The sequence below is a fragment of the Rhinoraja longicauda genome, chromosome 3 (genome assembly GCF_053455715.1).
Source record: "Rhinoraja longicauda isolate Sanriku21f chromosome 3, sRhiLon1.1, whole genome shotgun sequence".
Classification (NCBI taxonomy): Eukaryota; Metazoa; Chordata; class Chondrichthyes; order Rajiformes; family Arhynchobatidae; genus Rhinoraja; species Rhinoraja longicauda.
This window is the reverse complement of record NC_135955.1, coordinates 66476921-66499350: the sequence shown is the minus strand read 5'-3', so window position 1 is coordinate 66499350 and position 22430 is coordinate 66476921. Positions and strand designations below refer to the sequence as shown.

The 22430-nt window shown below is 44.2% G+C and overlaps 1 protein-coding gene across 2 annotated transcripts in view; it reads left to right on the top strand.

Moving 5' to 3' along the window:
• The window catches only part of hsd17b4 (hydroxysteroid (17-beta) dehydrogenase 4), a 90020-nt gene that overhangs the window by 54764 nt on the left and 12826 nt on the right, over positions 1–22430 (top strand). For both annotated transcript variants that reach the window (XM_078396299.1, XM_078396300.1), the window contains exons 19-21: positions 14921–15027; positions 16570–16656; positions 19948–20037. In XM_078396299.1, coding sequence (XP_078252425.1) covers positions 14921–15027; positions 16570–16656; positions 19948–20037 — 284 coding nt within the window. The remainder of the gene's footprint in view (positions 1–14920; positions 15028–16569; positions 16657–19947; positions 20038–22430) is intronic.

The window sequence follows — 22430 nt, the reverse complement described above, 5'->3', positions numbered from 1 at the left end:
AATAACTTCATCAAAATAAATGTTTTGCTCACTGATTTTGTTATTTATGTATTATATCTAACAGTGAATTATAATATAACTGCTAATTATTAATAGGATTCACAGTTTTCATGTTCTTTTTGATAATAGGATATGGGCAATGTTACTAAGGGTGCCATTATGATCCTTGACTAGATGCAATGGCATAATAATGGCAATTGCTGTTGTTTAACTCCTTGAGGTCCTTGTAACAAAGATAATTTTTACATTGGTATCAGAGAGGGAATTTCAAGATTCTGACACAGCATTAGTAAGGAATGATCATTTGTGCAACATAGGTTGTTCTCTGATGTAAAATGGGAAATAATATATAAGAATACATGAAAAAAGAGTAGGAGTTATGGCTGAACAATGCCACTTTCCAGTGCTGCTTCCTTGTCCCTTGATTCTTTGTCCGTCCAGAGATAGGGATTTTTGTCTTGAATGTTTTCAATAAGCCTCTGGGATAGTGAATTCCAAAAGTTCACACTTTCAGAGTGAAGAAATATTTTGTCATGTTGGTCCTAGATGCCTGCCCCTTATTCTGAAACTGTGTCTGCTGGTCCTAGACTCTTCCCCCTTCAAGCAACCTATCAAGCACCTTAAGAATTTTTGGTTCCAACAAGGTCTCGTCTCTTATCGTATTTAGAATCCAGAGAAGAATCCCATTGTATTCAATCTCTTTGCATACAGTAAACCTGCCACGCTGGATCTAATGTGGTGAATCTTAGAGGAAACATTATGACCTCCTGCCTAATATGCTGTGGGTCCTCCGTGTGCCGCCAAAACAGCGCCGACCCGCCGGGGCATGGACTCTACAAGACCCCTGAAGGTGTCCTGTGGCATCTGACACCAAAACATTAGCAGCAGATCCTTCAAGTCCTGTATGTTGCGAGGTGGAGCAGCCGTGGATCGGACTTGTCGATCCAGCACATCCCACAGATACTCAATCGGATTGAGATCTGGAGAATTTGGAGGCCAGGGCAACACCGTGAACACTTCATCATGTTCCTCAAACCATTCCCGATCAATGTGTGCAGTGTGGCAGGGCGCATTATCCTGCTGAAAGAGGCCACTGCCATCAGGGAATACCATTGCCGTGAAGTGGTGTCCAGGTCTGTGACGATGTTTAGGTAGATGACACGTGCTAAATTGACGTCCACATGAATGGCCTGGCCCTGGGTTTCCCAGCAGCAAATTTCCCAAAGCATCACACGTCGTCTTCCCACAGTCTGTTCGGACCAGACGGGATTGCCTTTGTTGCCCTCGCGCATTGATGAGCCTTGGGCGCCCAACACCCTTTCGCCAGTTTGTGGTTTGCCCCTCTTCGGACCACTGTCAGTAGATACTCACCACTGCTGACCGGGAGCACCCTACAAGCCTTGCCGTTTCAGAGATGCTCTGACCCAACCGTCTGGCCATAACAATTTGGCCCTTGTCAAAGTCGCTCAGGTCTTTACTCCTGCCCATTTCTCCTGCATCCAACACATCAACTTCAAGAACTGACTGTTCACTTGCTGCCTAATATATCCCACCCCTTGACAGGTGCCCTTGTAACAAGATAACCAATGTTATTCACTTCACCTGTCAGTGATCATGTTTTTGCAGATCGGTGTATGTGTGTGTGTACTTGTGAGTATTTGTATATATACATACTGAACTTTTTTCCTCTCGTTTATCATACTGTGTTTACATATTCTGTTGTGCTGCAGCAACTAAGAATTTAATTGTTCTGCCTGGGACATATGATGATAAAACACTCTTGACTTTAATCAGTCTCTCACCATTTAACTCTTGTTTCTATTATGTGCAAAGTAGTGGATGGTCTCATATTTTTTGACATTGTATTGCATTTATGTTTTTGCCATCTCACTCAGCTTGTCCATGTCCACTTGAAGTCTCTCCACACCTTCCTTCATATTCACCACCTGGCAAATTTTCTTGTGATTTTATCGTTGAAGACAGATGCATTTCTTTATTCCTTTGCCATTTCTTAGTTCCTTATTATAAATAGTCCCGCCTCTGTCTACAAGGACACACATTTGACCAGACTAGAATTTTCCTTTTTACTTCCTAAAAGCTGAGTCAATCGTTTGGGTTTGTGACACTCCATTCTCATAATCTATCTTGGATAGAGCTCTTAAGGATAGCGGAGTGAGGGGGTATGGGGAGAAGGCAGGAACGGGGTACTGATTGATAGTGATCAGCCATGATCGCATTGAATGGCGGTGCTGGCTCGAAGGGCTGAATGGCCTACTCCTGCACCTATTGTCTATTGTCTATTGTCTATTGTCTATTTCTTAATGCAATTCTTGGTCCTCATTTCCTGAGTTCTAAAATGTTCCCAATTCTCAGACCTTCTGCAGTTTCAGCCAACGTGATAAGCCTGTTCTGTTGGTTTGATATTATCTGTAATTTCTCTTGTCAGTCGTGGATGTGTCACTTTGTTTTTGGGTTGTGATGGTGTGTCCTCTACTCTTCATAATATAAATCGAAGGAAAGGCATGACGTGTCAATGGAAACTTCTGGCAAGTGGTGAATATAACCTTTACAGATAGGGAGGAGACATTGATGGGCCAGGAATTGAACTAGCAGTGAGTGCTTCTGTGCTTTTAGCTACTGCATTGAAATAATGATCCAACCAGATTTTGGGCAGCAATAACTAAGAGTAGATTCTTTCTTCTTCACTAAGATTCTACAATTAACTGAGCTGTTTATATTTGCTAAATTATTTACATATACATTACCAGGCAAATGTGAACCAGTTCTTGAATGGTATCTCCCTGTGGGCTTGTAGTGGAAAATGCTATATGAGATTTTGGTTCATATAGAGTTGGTTGGGAGATATGGGTACCTTTAGAACTTATTCACTTAGAATGTGTTCATATGGTGGGTTAACATTGTTGCTTCTTCATTATCTGTGTTATGGTTTGAACGGAGAGTGGAATTAACTGTAAACTGCTTCATTCCTGAGGTGATGAAGACTTGCTGTTGAACAAGTGGAAGTTAGTTGGTCTGATGATGCTTTCCTGACGAAGTCTTGTAGCCATGGCTGATTGCTAGTCTCCTGTAATTGTAATCATCTTGTTGCATGCAAGTAAGATATTGACATATAGAAGGTTTATCATTTTGTTCTGATTGGCCAATTTTGTTAGAACTCATTGGTATCATGTTCCAGTAAATGCTGCAATGATGTTAGCGGTAACTATAGGTACACCACTGTTTTTTGTTTAGTTTTTTTTCCCCAGCATCCTCGATTCCGGAGCCTTTCTGGATTATCCGTTTTGCTGGACCAACAGTGGTCACTGCCTCTGAGACGAGTGGAACAGCGGTCGACCTAGGCAGCTGAGGAGCCGAGATACCGGCCTGCAAAGTAGGCCTCGGAAGTCGGCTATAGAAACAGATCTGCCAGCCAGAGATCCAGAACCTTGCCCACAGGGAGCAAAATCGCCACAGAAATCTCGATGAGGTCGAGATCGCCCGCCTCACCCTGGCCTAGGCGCCACATTTTCAGGGGGCACTTCTGGGGGGATTTCAAGAGTGCACTCTGAATTTTTACAGATTAAAGGAGGTGCCAGACCACTAGTTGCAGGAAAATTGGTGGTGGACCTGTATTCTCATCTCTGCTATTTGGATCTCAATTTTTTTTCCCCAAAGATCTATCTACTGAACCCTCATTTTAACAAACCTCTATAAAACCGGAAAATGCTAGAAACTCTTGGAAAGTCAAGTAGCTTCTATGAAAGACCCTTTTTTCAGAACAAGTTGGGAAAATAAACCAGCTTTAAGTTGCAGAGAGGTTGTGTGAGGGTGGGATAAACAACCAAAGTGTGTAACTGCCACAGGTTAAAGCCTGTACTGTGGTTGAGATGATTTTTTAGTGGAATAGTCAGATGTGTGATGTGTTGCAGATCAGGGTGCAATAATGGAGAAGAGAAAAAATAACACTGTAGTGGGCCAAGTAGGCCAAAATAACGACAAGTAGGCAAGGTTAACGAAAGCGTGTTTACTGTATCTCTGGAACTCCAAAAGGGAATGAGAGTCATGCGGTCCTTGACCTTTATACTCCCGGCCGAAGTCCGCCTCCTTGGCTCGACCCATTCCCGTGCCGAGGGGTCGTGAGTGGTATGGCCCGACCCTCGGGAGCCGCCACAGGACCCCCCCCCCAGAACCAGAGGCACGAAGCGCACCGGTGGTCGCACTAGTCGACCGAACCGTGTACGGTACCCGTCCGGCGGGGGGTCTGGCGGGGGCTCAGCTGAAGGGACAACCGGGGGGGCTGGCGGGGGCACTGCTGGAGGGACAAACGGGGGCGGAGAAGGGGGTACAAATACCGGTCGAGATGAGGGGATCGGCGGGTGCGGTGTTGGAGGCACTTGTAAAGGGGGGCGCCCGCGCGGCCGAGGCTGTGCAACCCGCACCGGCTGGTCAATGTCCAAGTGCGCTGGCTTGAGGCGATTAATTGACACGGCCTCCGGTCGGCCCCCCATGTCCAACACAAAAGTTGTCTCACCGTGCTTCAGCACCTTGAAAGGGCCCTCATAAGGTCTCTGAAGCTGTGCTCGATGGGCGTCGCGGCGGAGAAAAACGTAGGCACAATCTCGAAGGGCCAATGGGACGTGCGGGTGGAACGTCCCATGGTGAGAGGTAGGGACGGGTGCCAGTTTTCCCACTCGCTCACGAAGGCGCTGTAGGGTGGACGAGGACGGTTCCTGCTGCCCCGGCGATGAGGGCACGAACTCCCCGGGCACGGTGAGCGGCGACCCGTAGACGAGCTCGGCTGATGACGTTGCGAGGTCCTCCTTGGGTGCCGTCCGGATGCCTATTAAGACCCACGGCAGTGCGTCCATCCAATCGGGGCCGGAGAGTCGTGCCTTCAACGCAGCCTTGAGCTGCCGGTGGAACCTCTCCACCAGGCCGTTAGCCTGCGGATGGTAGGCCGTGGTGTGGTGAAGCCGAACCCCTAACAGCTCAGCCATGGCTGACCACAACTCAGAGGTGAACTGTGGTCCCCGGTCTGATGTAAGGTCCACCGGCACCCCAAAGCGTGCGATCCAATTTGCAGCCAACGCTCGAGCACACGTGGCCGTGGACGTGTCGGTCAATGGTATGGCCTCTGGCCACCGGGTGAACCTGTCAACCACCGTGAGGAGGTGAGTAATGCCCCTCGAAGTCGGGAGGGGACCCACAATGTCCACGTGCAGGTGGTCAAATCGGCGGTTTGGCAGACCGATTTGCTGGAGAGGCGCCCGGACGTGGCGCTGGATCTTCGCCGTCTGGCACGCGACGCAGGTGCGGGCCCAATTGCCAACCTGCTTGCGGAGACCGTGCCACATGAACCGTGTGGCCACCAGTGCGACTGTCGTCCGGATGGATGGGTGAGCCAACCCGTGGATTACATCGAAAATCCGCCTGCGCCAGGCAGCAGGCACGATGGGGCGTGGTTGGCCCAATGACACGTCGCACAAAATTGTCGCTCCATTGGGGCCGAGAGGGACATCCCCAAGGCGGAGGCCGGAGATGGCAGTCCGGTAGGCGGGTATCTCGTCGTCCACCAGTTGAGCCACCGCCAGGGCTGAATAGTCAATGCCAGGCGCCACATCCAAAACCACCTCGACGGCGGGGCGCGACAACACGTCGGCCACCCGGTTTTCTTTCCCCTCCACGAAACGGATGGAGGTTGTGTACTCTGAAATGTACGCCAACTGACGCTGTTGTCGGGCGGACCACGGGTCTGCAACCTTCGTGAAGGCGAAAGTTAGTGGCTTGTGGTCCGTGAATGCTGTGAACGGACGTCCTTCCAGAAAGTAGCGGAAGTGACGTACCGCCTGGTACAGGGCCAGGAGCTCGCGGTCAAACGCACTATACTTCTTCTGGGCGCTGGTAAGGTGTCGGCTGAAAAAGGCCAGGGGACACCAACCCCTGTCTGTCAGTTGTTCCAGCACGGCGCCGATAGCTACCTCTGATGCGTCCACTGTAAGGGCCGTCGGGGCATTTTCCCGTGGGTGGACGAGCAGCACAGCCCGAGCCAGGGCCTCCTTTGCGCCATCGAAAGCCGTCGCCGCCTCATCGGTCCACGCAATGTCCTTACGTCCGCCTGCCAGAAGATGATACAGCGGCTCCATGATGTGGGCCGCAGATGGCAAAAAACGGTGGTAAAAAGCCACCATGCCCACGAATTCCTGCAGGCCACGTAACGAGAAGGGACGGGGAAACCGGCGGATGGCCTCAACTTTGTCCGGCAGAGGAACCGCACCCTGCGAAGCCACGCGGTGGCCGAGGAAATCGATGGTTTCCACGCCGAGCTGGCACTTGGCGATGTTGATAGCCAAGCCGTGCTCACTCAGCCTTTGAAACAGCTGTCGAAGGTGGGCACAGTGCTGCTTCCGCGAGCGGCTGGCTATCAATATGTCATCGAGGTACACAAATATGAAGTCCAGCCCACGACACACGCCATCCATCAGGCGCTGAAATGCCTGCGCCGCGTTTTTGAGGCCGAATGGCATGCGCACGAACTCATACAGGCCAAACGGTGTGATGATCGCCGTCTTTGGTACGTCGTCCGGATTGACGGGGATCTGGTTGTAACCCCGCACCAGATCCACTTTGGAGAATATAGTAGCCCCGGCGAGGTGGGCGTTGAAATCCTGAATGTGGGGTACGGGGTATCGGTCCGCCGTGGTAGCGGCGTTCAGTCGCCGATAATCCCCGCAAGGCCGCCAGCCACCGCTTGCCTTGGGGACCATGTGAAGTGGGGACGCCCATGGACTGTTCGATGGTCGAACGATCCCCAAGGATTCCATGTCGCGGAATTCCTGCCGCGCCAGACGCAATTTATCCGGCGGAAGTCGGCGCGCTCGTGCGTGGAGGGGTGGGCCGGTCGTGACGATGAAATGCACCACCCCATGCTTGGGGTTTGACGTATGAAATTGCGGCGCCGTGATGTCCGGGAATTCCGCCAGGATTCGAGCATAGGTGGATTCGACCGATGACAGCGGTCGAGCAACAGGACAGACCAACCCTAATGTAATGGGCTGCATTGTTGCACTGTGGACCAATTGCTGCCTCCTGACATCCACCAGGAGGGAATGCGCCCGCAAAAAGTCCGCCCCGAGCAACGGTTGTGAGACGTCGGCCACGGTGAACTGCCAAGTAAAGTGGCAAGAGCCGAAGGTGATCTTCACCGTGCGCACGCCATAGGTGCGAATGCTGGTTCCATTCGCAACGGTGAGGGCGGAACCGCGCTTCCCAGAATGAATGTCCTGCATCGAAGGAGGCAGCACGCTCAACTCTGCCCCGGTATCCACAAGAAAACGATTACCCGAAACCCGATCCCAAGCAAAAAGGCGGTGAATCTGGCCGGCCGCCGCGGGGTCTACTGGCAGCCGGCCACAGCGTTTCCCGGATACGCGCATGGCAGGCGGCATCGTCGGGCTGCAGCACCCCAGCGCTGGTGGTAATAACACCAGTTCTTAACCAAGGTGTTGTCTGAAGCCTGCTGTCGTTGAAAAGCAGGTGCAGTACCTGCGGCTGCCGCCGGGGGAGCCCGTGCAGGCCTCCGGGGCGCAGGTTTGACTCCTTCCACAGCCGCCCCTCCCGACCAGGCTATTTCGGGCGCTGCCGGAGTGTCGCGCAGCGTCATGACGTCATCACTGCGCGCCGCCCAAAGGGCGTCTGCACGCCTGCCGAGGGCCTGGAGATCATCAAAAGGCCCTTCACTGAGCTGCATGCGAATGTCGGACGGCAGTAAGTGGAGAAATACATAGTCGAAAAGGAGGCAAGGTTTGTGACCGTCCAGCAACGCGAGCATGTCACTAAGCAGCGCGGATGGGCGCCGGTCGCCCAGGGGAGGCATTTGGAGGATTCTTTTAGCCCGCTCCATTCTCGGGAGCCGGTAAGTTTCCAGCAATAGATCTTTAAGCGCCTTGTATTTACCTTGGGTCGGTAGGTCGGCGAGGAACTCGGTTACCCGCTGGACCGTGTCCTGGTCCAGGGCTCCAACCAGGTAGAAAAACCGTGTATCATCCGACCGGATGGATTTGAGCTGGAAATATACCTCAGCTTGCTGGAACCAGACGTGGGGTCGGTGGGTCCAAAAGGTAGGGAGGGCTACAGAAATTGCCTCGATAGCCGGTGTAGCGCCCTCGGACAGCGAGGCGAAGGCTGAGCCCCATGTCTTGTCCATTTTTCTATAATGGACCGTTCGGGGTCACCAATGTAGTGGGCCAAGTAGGCCAAAATAACGACAAGTAGGCAAGGTTAACGAAAGCGTGTTTACTGTATCTCTGGAACTCCAAAAGGGAATGAGAGTCATGCGGTCCTTGACCTTTATACTCCCGGCCGAAGTCCGCCTCCTTGGCTCGACCCATTCCCGTGCCGAGGGGTCGTGAGTGGTATGGCCCGACCCTCGGGAGCCGCCACAACACCTTTTTAAAAAAAATTGAGACAAATGGACAACTTGCATTAAAACATTACCAGTTTTGATGCAGTGCAAGAAAGTGACTTATTGAAAGTTGGAGAATTTGAAAATGTCTGGAAAGCTGCAATATGTCAATGGATGAAAAATGAGTTGCTGTTCCTGGAACAGATAACTGGAAATTTGGTGGCAATTGAACAAGTTGAAATAGTTGATTATTTAAATCACTTTGATTTTTGCTACTGGTAATGAGTGAGCAAAAAAAATGTCCACAAGCAATTAGCTGCAATAAATTAGATTGCAAAAATGTTTGATCGCTGAGTTGGGCCAAAGGGCCTGTTTCTACACTGTATGTCTCTATTGACTCTATGTGACATAGAATCAAATTCAATGGTATTTAATGTATTCGCTGGAATTTAGAAGGCTGAGAGAAGATCTTATAGAAACATATAAAATTCTTTGAGGATTAGACAGGGTAGATGCAGGAATTTTTTTCCCAATCTTGGGAGAGTCCAGAACCAGGGGTCACAGTTTAAGAATAAGGGGTAGGCTATTTAAGACTGAGATGAGGAAACACGTTTTCATCCAGAGAGTTGTGAATTTGTGGAATTCTCTGCCACAGAAGGCAGTTCACTGGATGTTTTCAAGAGAGAGTTAGATTTAGCTCTTGGGGCTAAGGGAATCAAGGGATATGGGGGAAAAAACGGAACGGGGTATTGATTTTGGATGATCAGCCATGATCATATTGAATGGCAATGCTGGCTTAAATGGCCAAATGGCCTACTCCTGCACCTATTTTCTGTGTCTATCTGTCAAATAACGAATTTGCCTCAGATGTGCCACAAATTTTAAGTATGTAAGCCTTTGATGGTAAAAATTAAAACGATTATCAGATTGTGATCATTAACTGGTTTGGACTAGCGATTAGCCTCAGGATTTCATTTTAGAAATAGATTTAATCCATAATTTATATTGATGCAGTAATAACTAAATAAATTTCGGAGCAATTTAGAGTTTTTGTTCAATACACTACAACATGTGCAGACTTTGAAAGGATATGGTGAGATGCACTAATTAGAATAGATACCTACACTTACATGGATAGGACAGGTTTGGAGGAATATGGACCAAACGCAGGTAGGTGGGACTAGTGCAGCTAGGTCATGTTGGCCGGTGTAGGAAACTTGGGCCAAAGGGCCTGGTGCGACACTGTATCTCTCTATGACTCTATGTGACATAGAATCAAATTCAATGACATTCAATGTGACAGAATCAAATTGAATGGAGTATCACCTTGTCTTCAGCCGTAATGGGTAGAATGCTGCACTGCAAATATGTTTAATCAGGATAGTGATACTGTCTGAAGAAGTCACGACCCAAAATGTCACCCGTTCCTTTTCTCCTGAGATGCTCTATGTCCTGCTGAGTAACTTCAGTATTTATGTCTAACTTTAGTGATACAGAATGCAAGTTAATGTATATCGAATACAAAGTCAGGATCTGTTTGCCAAGAGTAGCTTTTATTTTTATACCGCCCTGAAAGTAAAATCTCCCAATACATAATCAGTCAAAAATAAATTGACAAGAAGGAGGCATAAGATGCAACGATCAAAAGCTAGATGAAGGAATGCAGTTTTAACTACTGCCTGGAGAAGCGAAGAGTCGCAAGAAGGTTGTAAAATTGGAGGGAAAAGATTGATGGGTTCAGGTCACAGTACCACAAAATCTTTTACGTTTCAGTGACACAAATCAAAATCTAAACATTGATTGAAATAATGTCCCTTCACTGATTGCTCAAATCACTTAAGAATAATTGTGGACTGTGCATTCCCGTATAAGAGCTGCATTTAGAAGATAAGAATTAGTCAGTGCTTGAAACAACACTTGGAAGTTAAGAAATTCGAAGTGGGAAGTGTGGAACCCTCCCACAAAGAATTAGAGCCTTCTGGTATACCCTCGTTTGGTGTTCTTCCAGGGTCAGTGCTGGCTTCATTGTCCTTTGGTTTCTACATCAACAACTTGGATGATAATGGACACGGCATGATGAGTACATTTGCAGATGACACAAGAATGGGTGCTATTGCACACAGTGAAGCTGGTGTAAGAAAATAACTGCAGATGCTGGTACAAATCGAAGGTATATATTCACAAAATGCTGGAGTAACTCAGCAGGTCAGGCAGCATCTCAGGAGAGAAAGAACGGGTGATGTTTCAGGTCGAGACCCTTCTTCAGATTGATGTCAGGGGGGCGGGACAAGGGAAGGATATAGGTGGAGACAGGAAGATAGAGGGAGAACTGGGAAGGGGGAGGGGAAGAGAGGAACAGAGGAACTATCTAAAGTTGGAGAAGTTAATGTTCATACCGCTGGGCTGCAAGCTACCCAAGCGAAATATGAGGTGCTGTTCCTCCAATTTCCGGTGGGCCTCACTATGGCACTGGAGGAGGCCCATGACAGAAAGGTCAGACTGGGAGGGGGAGTTGAAGTGCACAGCCACCGGGAGATCAGGTTGGTTAAGGCGGACTGAGCAAAGGTGTTGAGCGAAATGATCGCCGAGACTGTGGTTGGTTTCGCCGATGTAAAGAAGTTGACATCTAGAGCAGCGGATGCAATAGATGAGGTTGGAGGAGGTGCAGGTGAACCTCTGTCTCACCTGGAAAGACTGTTTGGGTCCTTGGATGGAGTTGAGGGTAGAGGTAAAGGGCCAGGTGTTGCATTTCCTTGGATGTATCACTAATTGCAGCAGGATCTTGATCAGCTGGGCAAGTTGGCCAAGGAATGTCAAATGGAATTATATTGAGATAAGAGTGAGGTGTTGCATTTTGGGAAGTCAAACTACAGCAGGATGGTCACAGTGAACAGTCAGGCTTGGGGAGTATGGTGGAGCTGAGGGGTCTGGGAGTCGTCGTACATGATTTCCTGAAGGCGGCGCAACAGACAGATGGGATAGTTATTTTGCAGGAATTCTTTGAAGAAGTAAATAGCAGGACAGACAAAAAAGAATCAGTAGATGTTGTATACCTAGATTTTCAAAAAGCCTTTGATCAGGTGCCGCATGGGAGGCTGCTAAGGAAGGTGAGCGATTGATGGTACTGGGTCTGTACTCACTGAAGTTTAGAAGAATATGGGGGGACCTCCTCACAATTAAAGGATGGAGATGAGGAAGAATTTATTTAGTCAGAGGGTGGTGAATCTGTGGAATTTCTTGCCATAGAAGGCTGTGGAGGCAATGTCTGTGGATATATTTAAGGCAGCGATAGATCAGTTCTTGATTAGTACAGGTGTCAGAGGTTATGGGAAGAAGGAAAGAGAATGGGATTCGGAGGGAGAGATGGCTCCGCCATGATTGAATGGCAGAGTAGACTTGATGGTCGAATGTCCTAATTCTACTCCTATCTTATGATCTTAAGAAAGCCTTTGGCATGCTAGCTTTCAGCAGTCAGGGAATTGAGGATAGATGTTGGGACATTGTTACAATTGTACACGACATTGGTGAATGGGCATTTGGAGTACGATGTTCATTTTTGGTCACCCTGCTATTGGAAGGATGTCATTACACAGAAAAAAAAGCAGAGATTTAGGAGGATGTTACCAAGAATCGAGAGCTTGAGCTACAGGGAAAGATTGTACAGGTTAAGTCTATTCTTTAGAGTGCAGAAGACTGACGGGTGATCTTAAAGATGTATAAAATCATGAGGACAATTCTCGCTGTAATTGCATGATCAGATATCTGGGCAATTATACCACACTGCAGATAAAACACCTGGATTTGTGCAGGAGCTTCCTCAACAATGCGAGAAGCTAGTTTTACAACTGCAGCCGGCTGCAAGGAGTTCTGGCAGGCACAACCTGAGACTTTGAGCAATGGATAGACAATAGGTGCAGGAGGAGGCCATTCGGCCCTTCGAGCCAGCACCGCCATTCAATGTGATCATGGCTGATCATTCTCAATCAGTACCCCGTTCCTGCCTTCTCCCCATACCCCCTGACTCCGCTATCCTTAAGAGCTCTCTCCAGCTCTCTCTTGAATGCATTCAGAGAATTGGCCTCCACTGCCTTCTGAGGCAGAGAATTCCACAGATTCACAACTCTCTGACTGAAAAAGTTTTTCCTCATCTCAGTTCTAAATGGCCTACCCCTTATTCTTAAACTGTGGCCCCTTGTTCTGGACTCCCCCAACATTGGGAACATGTTTCCTGTGGAATTCTCTGCCTCAGAAGGCAGTGGAGGCCAATTCTCTGAATGCATTCAAGAGAGAGCTAGATAGAGCTCTTAATGATAGCGGAGTCAGGAGGTATGGGGAGAAGGCAGGAACGGGGTACTGATTGTGAATAATCAACCATGATCACATTGAATGGTGGTGCTTGAAGGGCCGAATGGCCTACTCCTGCACTTATTGTCATATCTGCTCACAACTCCCTCTAAACATTTCTTATCCAAGCATATTTCAAATATTGTTTTGGAATCTATCTCAACTGCCTCCTCTGGCAAGTTGTTCAATGTTCCCACCACCCTCTGTGTGGAAAACATTGCCCCTCGGGTTCCGATATCTCTTTACATTCTCCCCTATGCCTTCTGGTTCTTGATTCCTCTGCTCTGGGTAAATGTTGTTCCCCTCATGATTTTTTGCACCACTTTTAGCTCACATTCTCAGCCTCCGGCGCTTCAAGGAATAAAGTCCTAGTCTGCCCAACCTCTCCCCGAAGCTCAGGCCCTTGAGTCCTGGCAACATCCTCGTAAATCTCTGCACTCTCTCCAGCTTCATTACATCCTTCCTATAGAAGGATGTCTAAAACTGAACACAATATCCCAAATGCAGTCTCACGAAAGTGTTGTACAATTGCAACATAACATTACAAATAATATAATCACTACCCTGACTGATGATGCCAGTGAACCGAAAGCTGCCTTGACCATCCTATCTACCCACGGCACCACTTTTGGGGATCTATGTACCTGTGCTCCTGGATCCTTCTACTCTACAACACTTCTCGGGGCCCTGTCATTCACTGTGACGGTCATGCTGTGGTTTGATTTAGTGAAATGCAACATCTTGCACTTAGAGTCAAAGAGTGTTACAGTGTTGAAACAGGCCCTTCGGCCCAACTCGCCCACACCGGCCAACAATGTCCCAGCTACACTTGCCTGCGCTTGGTCCATATCCCTCCAAACCTGTCCTATCCATGTACCTGTCTAACTGTTTCGTAAACACTTATCTCCATTAAACTCCATTTGTCATTCCTCGGCCTAGCTGATCAACCATTTTCACTTTGATACCACTAGCTTTAGTGCCATCTGCACACTTGCTAATCTGTCTTGTACATTCTCATCCAAATCGTTGATACAATCCACAAATAGTAATAGGCCCAGCACCAATCTCTGAGGCACATCTCCAGAACAAAAAACAATCTCATCACCACCTGCTGCTGCCATCCATGAAGCCAACACTATCCAGTTACCTAGCTCTCCCTAGATCCCATGCAGTCTAACTTTCCCTACCAAGCAGAACCTATTGGCAGTCAGGAGCATGCTGAAATGGAGCAATGTAGAAATAATCAATATCTATGATTGTTGTAAGAAGCAGATCAAGCCACACCTTATGTGTAAGACTTGTTGAAATGCCTTAGTGTGTATTTCCTTCTTCTTGCATTCTCCGTGTTCCAATACAAATATTATTCTACTCTTCCCCAACTTTGGGATTACCATAATTATTATAGTAAAACTATTTGGAAATCCTTATGGTTCGACATTGACTCACTACATGATGTTTCTACACAACTTGATGTTCCTACACAACTTGACTCACTGCGTGATGTTTGCTATGATCGTTTTCCGATTCGCTGAGTCCCTGTGCACTAAACATACCCGGTTCACTGAAAAATTTGTTATAATACAGTCTAAAACACAAGGTTCGTAAGGATCTTGATGGAATAATATCCAGTAGACTGGAAAATCAGCTTTTCTGCACCACTGAAGTCCCAAGCTTGTCGATTTATAGGATTTTCACTGTAAAGTGACCGGTTTTCAATTGTGAAAACTAACTGATAATGATATTCCACTGATCAACAAAATGCTGATTTTTAACATTAATTGCTTTCATTTGTTTAATATCTTTATGTTGATTAAATTGTATTGTAATTGTAGAATCCACTTTCGGGTCGAACAGAAACAGAATTTTTCCATATTACAATTTTACAAAATTTGCATAAGTTAAAGAAAATCTGACGGTCACATCGTTTTCCGTGGGACTGAGAAATTTCTAACGCATGTGCAATTTGTGGAATGCCAAGTATACCATGGCAAATTACATTGGTATTGCCATTTAACAAACAGAAAAGCAATAAGCTACTAAACATTGAAGTGAAAACTCATGCCTGTTAAAGCAGTGTAAATGTAACAGGCAGTTAACATATATTTGCCTATTAAGTTTAAAATTATGAAAAACTTCCAGATTGATCAAGGAAATTTTGTCTTTTTTTTTGTAAAGGGTTCAAAAAACCTATTCTGCATGGATTGTGTACCATGGGGTTTGCTGCACGGCATGTCTTAAAGCAGTATGCAAATAACGATGTGACAAAATTCAAAGCGATCAAGGTATAAGACATTCTATTTTATATTTGATGTGACATTTCTGTTGTGTTATTCACTGAGCTATGGTTTTATGTAGCACTTGGTTTAATCATATGTTACATTTAGCGATTGTACATGAAGTAACATGTTCATTTTGTTTCAAGTCATTCAGCATGAAAATCTCCCTTTGATCCACCATGCCCATGCTGATCTCCGAGTACCTATCTATACTAATTTTATTTTTCAGTAGCCAGACAGTTTTCTGCTGTATTTCAAGGGCTTATTTAGATATCTTTCAAGATGTTTTGACAATACGTGCCTCCACCACTCACTCTGTGCATTTCAGATTTCAGCCACTTCAGGGTGAAAAACGTTATCTTTAAATCCCTTCTGAATCTCTTACTACTTCTACCCTCTCCATCCTCTCAAACCTATACCCTCTGGTTACAGACCACTAATAATGGGGAAACTCTCTGTCTATCTGTCATATGAGGAAAGATTGAATAGACTAGGCTTGTATTCACTGGTTTCGAAGGATGAGAGGGGATCTTATAGAAACATATAAAATTATAAAAGGACTGGACAAGCTAGATGCAGGAAAAATGTACCCAATGTTGGGCGAGTCCAGAACCAGGGGCCACAGTCTTCTAATAAAGGGGAGGCCATTTAAAACTGAGGTGAGAAGGAACTTTTTCACCCAGAAAGTTGTGAATTTGTGGAATTCTCTGCCACAGAGGGCAGTGGTGGCCAAATCTATGGATGAATTTAAGAGAGAGTTAGATAAAGCTCTAGAGGCTAGTGGAATCAAGGGATATGGGGAGAAGGCAGGCACGGGTTATTGATTGTGGATGATCAGCCATGATCACAATGAATGGTGGTGCTGGCTCGAAGGGCCGATTGGCCTCCTCCTGCACCTATTTTCTATGTTTCTATTCTGTGTAAGCCCTTTAGAATTTTGTACACTTCTATTAGGAGTCTCCTCCATCCAAAAGAAACAAACCTAATTTCTCCAAACATTCATTCTAACACTCCATCCAATGCGAAATCCTGGTAAACATCTTCTTCACTCTCTAGTGCAATAATGTCCTTCCTATACTGTGTCCGAACTAAAGTTGAACCATAACTCCTTGCTTTGCTATTCTGGCTAATGAAGGCATGCATTCTGTATGCTGCCTGGCTCAATTGGTGTCTTATGTTGAAATTATGTTTGCATTTCCTACTTCAGTGGCTTGCAATTCAAAATAATTTGCAAATTTCATGCAAGAATAATATGGTAAATTTATATTAGTGCATTTGAATAAGACGCGCATCATGTTGAAAATGAAATGAAATAAACTGCTTGTCCTTGCATATAAATCTGATGGCACATTGATACATGCACATCATCAGTAATTTAGTACAGTGTCTTTATAAATATTTTAATGTTTTTTGAGAATGTGTTAATCATGTTGTAGTGAAAGAGCATATTAGGCGAGTTGGTACATTAATCTATTTTTCAATTGTTGTGAATGGGTTATAAGATGGTCATGATAGAATGGTTACAAATAGCAATAATCTTTTAAACAGGTTCGTTTTGCGAAACCAGTCGTTCCGGGACAAACATTAGAAACTGAAATGTGGAAAGAAGGAAACCGAATACATCTTCGGGCAAAGGTCAGGACTTTTTATCTGCATTTGTGAAATGTCTGTGAATGCATATTAAAATCATTACAACTAGTAATCAAATTTCAGCAATGGCTTAATTATTTGCTTTACTGGATTGGATTCTAATTCTTCAGTAAGGGGTTGATGTTTTCAGAAACTCGTCTACATTCCAGTCCTTGAAAATGTGAAATCATCAGCAGAAGTGAAAATCAGAATTATAGGTAATGTTTTTCCCTCCTGTGTAATAAGATGAGAATAAAATAAGAACTTTTCAGTTTTACCAGAGATAACAATTCGAAATATACTCAGTTATGTCAGCAGAATGAGCTTAATTATGTAACTTTCATAAATAGAACAGCACTTTTTTACTGTTATATTTATAATTCACTATGTCCTGTTGAAGGAATCTGCGTGAGAGGCCACGAATATTGCATGTCAATTATTGTTTACAAGCATTAAAAAATCACCAGACATTGCAGTCATGCGGGTTAAAACATTTTTCTTTAAATAATTTTTTTATTTCTGGAGGGGCAGAATTGTAACGCCTATGCTATGCAGACCTTGCATCCTACATTTTGGTTTGATTACAGTTCTATACACAGTTTTGGTTACAATATTTTAAACGGGATAAAGAGGAACGACAGAAGGTGCAGAAAGCACTACAAAGGAAGACCCAATATAGGAAGATCATACCCATGAGGAACTGATATAAAGGCTGGGCGTGTATGTTAAAATGAATGGCTGAGGTGTGACCTTAAAGTAAACTTTAACTTTTTAAGAGGGTTTGACACTGTTAATGGAGGAAGGAAGAGAGACAGTGCTTCCAATGACAGGGGTTAGCAAAACCAAACAGATTGGATATCACCAAGAAATCAAGCTGAGAAATCTGATGAAATTGGCATTGTTGTCACGTGTGTTGAGATACAGTGAAAAAGTGCATCAAGGTAGTGCAAAAATGAAAATAAATAGAATAGAATATAGTTTTATAGCTACAGAGAAAGTGCAGCATAAAAGAAAGTGCAATGGCCACAATGAGGTAGATCATAAGATCAAGAATAACTACTTAGCTTATGTGAGGTCCATTCAAGAGTGATGAAGCAGGAAAAGAAACGTATAGACAATAGGTGCAGGAGGAGGCCATTCGGCCCTTCGAGCCAGCACCGCCATTCAATGTGATCATGGCTGATCATTCTCAATCAGTACCCCGTTCCTGCCTTCTCCCCATACCCCCTATACTTGAAACTGGAGCAATGTGCTTTGAAGCTTCTGTATCTTCTGCCTGGTGAGAGAGAAAAAAAGAGATAACGAATGTAAGTAGTTCCTGGTTGTGTTGGCTGCTTTTCCAAGGCAATGTAATGTACGTATGAAGTCGATTTCGGACAGGTTGGTCTGCCCTGATGTAATGGGCTTGCATTCACAACTCCATGCTATTTCTTGTGATTTTGGGCAGATGCCAGATCAAGCTATTCTGCATCCAGATGAAAGGAAGAATCCCTCTGAAATTCATCTCTGCTGTTTCACAATGTTAACTTTTCAGACTTTTAACTAATGTAAAATAGTTATTTCAAATTATAACATAAAATGTTTCATAATTAACTTTCTTCTTTCAGAGCTATGACATTGAGTTTGATCTTGTTAATGCTGGTTGTTTTGAATGCAGGCATTTTAGTTAAGCATATAAAATGAGGATAAATCCGGCATCAAAAGGCAGCAATTTGTAACTCGAGGAATACTAAATTTGTCATCTTTAACTATACTGCATTTGGATTGCCGTGAGAAAGCCTAAGTGTGCTAAGATTTCTGGCCATTTAAGCTGGTGAATTGCACACTGACTTTGCACAGAATTCTAGAAAGGTGAATTAAAGTAGAACTATTGGACTGTAAATTGGGAGTATGTATTTGAATTTGTTTTTATTGAACTTGTTCATTATTTTTATTGTTTTTTTTACCTTTTAAGTATTTTTAAAAAATATTTGTTCCAATTTTAGAAGTAAATTTGATATCTTAAGCTCAGACTTAGTTTAAAAAAGAAAGGTCATTCAGCAGCACACAAGTTGTCCAAGAATGACCTTGTGAAAGCCACCAGATTGCAAAGAGACAATTCTAGAATAAGTTGGAGCCACAGACGCTTGACAGCTCGAGCAGATCGTGGCACACTATTACCTCCAGCAAGGTGAACCAGGTAGCATTAGTGGCAAGGATGCATCACTTCCCAATGAGCTCAACGCCTCTTATGCACTCTTTGAAAGAGAGAACAACAATACGCCCACAAGAGCCCCAAATACCTGATAACCACAGTCTCTGAGGTCAATGACAGAGCATCCCTCTAGAGGGCGAATCCATGCAAATCATCCAACCCAGGTGACCTACCTGGTGGAGTATTAAACCCTGTGCAGACCAACTGGCTAGAGTACTCAAGGACATCTCAGGTTTACGGTTATTATTGTCATGTGTACCAATGTGCAGTGAAAAACTTTGTTTTACATGCTATTCAATCTGATCAGATAATATACGTAAATACAATCATGTCAAACTCAAATACAATAGGTAGAGTGAATCGCTGCGACTAACCCAGTGCCACCACCAGGACAGCAAGCCTTTATGGCCACTGCATTTTTAACAACTTTGAACTTGAACGATGCAAGATGGTGCCACAAATGTGGCCACTCTTGTGTTCTGTCTCAGTGTAATCTGTTCTTACACTCTTGTAATTAAGTATGATCGTACCTATGTATGGTAAGATCTTTAATGACCTGTGTGCTAAAAATGAATTTCACTGTTCCTAGGTAAATGTGACAAAGTACCATTGATGTGTACTTTATGTATAATTTGTTATTGTGTGTTGTCTGAGTCCGTGTGCCTGTGATGCTGCTGTAAGCAAGGTTTACATGGTATCTGTACCTCACCATGCCTGTGCATATTACAATAAACTTAACTGTCTTGAAAAATATATAGTACCCTAAATAACATTGAGTACCAGCAAAGTTAGAAATGTGTTAAAGTTTTCAGAAGCATTTTGAGGTAGGGCTTTCTTATCATTGTCCAAATTGTACTGCGAGAGTTTGGGGTCTTTTGGGTCAATGGAATTCGGTTTCTTTGGTGGATGGGGTAAGTGCAAAGGTAGGAGATGTTATGGCAGATGTTATGGCAGGACCAACATTGTCGTTTTAAAGATTACATAGCATCATTTGCCTAGCCACTAAAACTGAATTGCTTAACATTCAGTTTTGCTTTTTTTTAAAGAATTAATTCCCTTTTGAATTTGAGTCTTAATATTGGCTTTTTCCTCCTTTTCCTTAGGTAAAGGAAAACAATGAGGTTGTGCTTACAGGAGCATATGTTGATCTGGTGGACACAACACATAAGCCCGGAGATGATGGTACCAGCATGGTAAGTTGTATTAATTGAGGTGAAAAAACACCCTGCTTTTTGAAATGTTATAGACATTGCCTCGTATTACAAGAGATGTGCATACAATTGCAGATTATCTTTCTATTGCATACTGTATTTACAACCTGTTTGTTGTACTGCTGCTGCAAGCAAGAATTTAATTGTTCTGTTTCAGGGCATGGGATAATAAAACACTCCCTTAACTTTAAGCATTACATTTGGAGAATTGCTTTACTATAGTTAAAATTGATTTTCAAAACATTGAGTGGTTTATTACAGAGTTAGATTGAAGCAAATACTTTGCTCCTAATCCTTGAATATGTTTTCTAAAGACAACAATCAATTGAATTAGCATGCAATACTAATAATCACTAATCATAATGCTGCAGTATTCTGAGAAGTTGTTTTCAATTGAACACATATTCTGAAATAGTTACCTATCTTGTTATTAGCCTTGCTTTTTTACAGACAATGAGATTGCAGGTTTATACTAACAATGTTAAGTCCCTAATCAATGTCATAGAATATAGAGTCATAGAGCCCTTCAACCCACTATGGTTATACTGACCAAGTACCTATCTATGCTAAACCATTTTTCCCAGCACTTAACCTGTAGCCTTTAATGCCTTGGTGTTTTCTACTTATCTAAATGCATTAAGTTTTGAGGGAATCCCTCCTTAACATTCATTTCAAATATAACCTTTCATTCCAGATTTCAATCAAGTGAAAAATTATTCCTTGCATTCACTCTTCATATCTGAAAAAATATTGCCCAAATTCCCTCTCCGTATCATCCCGGTTGTTAATGCTAGTTCTGGTCCCTGCCCACACACATGGGTGGAACAAAGATATGATCGTTTTCAATGATATTTAAACAATCCTTTCCTGCTCTTGGATATAGTATCCAAAGGAACTTGGTCATCGAGAGATAAGCATTGAAACAGGCCCATCAATTCTCTGTGATTAAGCACTGTGCCCTCATACATATGTTTCTACAATAATCCTACCTAATCCATTTTGTTCTTCCCCATATTCTCATCAAACCCCAGATTCTACATGCACACTGGGACAATTTACAATTACCAATTAACTGGCCAACCTGCAGGTGTTTTGGGGAAATCTGAACATCCCATGGAAACTCATACAGTCACAGGGAGAACATGCATAATCCTACAAAGAAGTTAGGATTGAATTTGGGTTGCTCAAGCTGTGGGGGAATAGTGTGCCAATTTGCCACCAAAACATTCGAGTTTTTGTTTTTGTTTCAAAGTACTTGTGAAACGTCCTGAAATGATTTGGATATGTCAATGTTGTGCATATTTCTTCAGAGAGGTTTCCCTGGGGCTCTCCTGTGATGATAGGAGAAACACAGGAGGATATAAAAGGTTGCATGGAAGTCAACACCAGTCAATGTATGCAGAGATCTCTGCCCTTCAACTATACTTAAGGGTCAAGATATTGCAAATAGATAATAAAAGTTGTGCTTCTTGATGCAAGTTGTCACCTTTTGCAACAAGATATGTAAGCAACTAATACAGCATTCTCTATTACAATTCAAAGTCACTGCAGTCCTCATTGATTTAGACTGGTTCCTCAGACAGATCCCACAGTGAAATGTTGTACCAGGAGTAAATGTTTAACCTCTGTGCCCATTCCATCATCCAGTGAACTACGAGCTGAGCTCTTACCAAAATGCTCAGAGCAACTTTTAGTGTATTTGGAAATCAATAATTTATCAATCTTCAATTTAAAAATAATTGTCCATGCATCATATGCTATTCCCAGAAGAGATTTCCAACCTTTTATCATTCTTTGCCTGTGTAACTGTTTTCTGAAAGATTATCAGTTCCTGGGGTCTATCCATCAGAAATGGTTTTCCAGCTGCACTCTGGCCCAGTTACACTATCAATTTCCCTTAGTATCCTGAATAAAATCATAACCCCAGCTTTATAACCTTAGTTTGTGCAGTATGTAGTTTAACCCATGAAGTCTGATTATCAACATGTGTTCCCTTCAATACTAATAGAAACTTCTGACGGTGAGGTTCCCGGAACAGCCGAAAGTCATAAAAAGGTCATAAGTTATAGGAGTAGAATTAGGCCATTCAGCCCATCAAGTCTACTCTGCCATTCAATCATGGCTGATCTACCTTTCTCTCCTAACCTCTTTCTCCTGCCTTCTCCCCATATTTCTTGACACCCTTGTGTCCTATGGACTGCAATCACGTCTTTGTAAATCACAGCATAACCTATTTATTGAATGTCTTCAAGGTTTTTGAATAATTGCCAGTAATTTTCCATGACATTTTGCACATGGCCACGAGCCTCATTTTGCATGGGATATCAGTAATTTCAATCAGTCCATGCCCGAACTAGGCAATAACCAATGCTTTG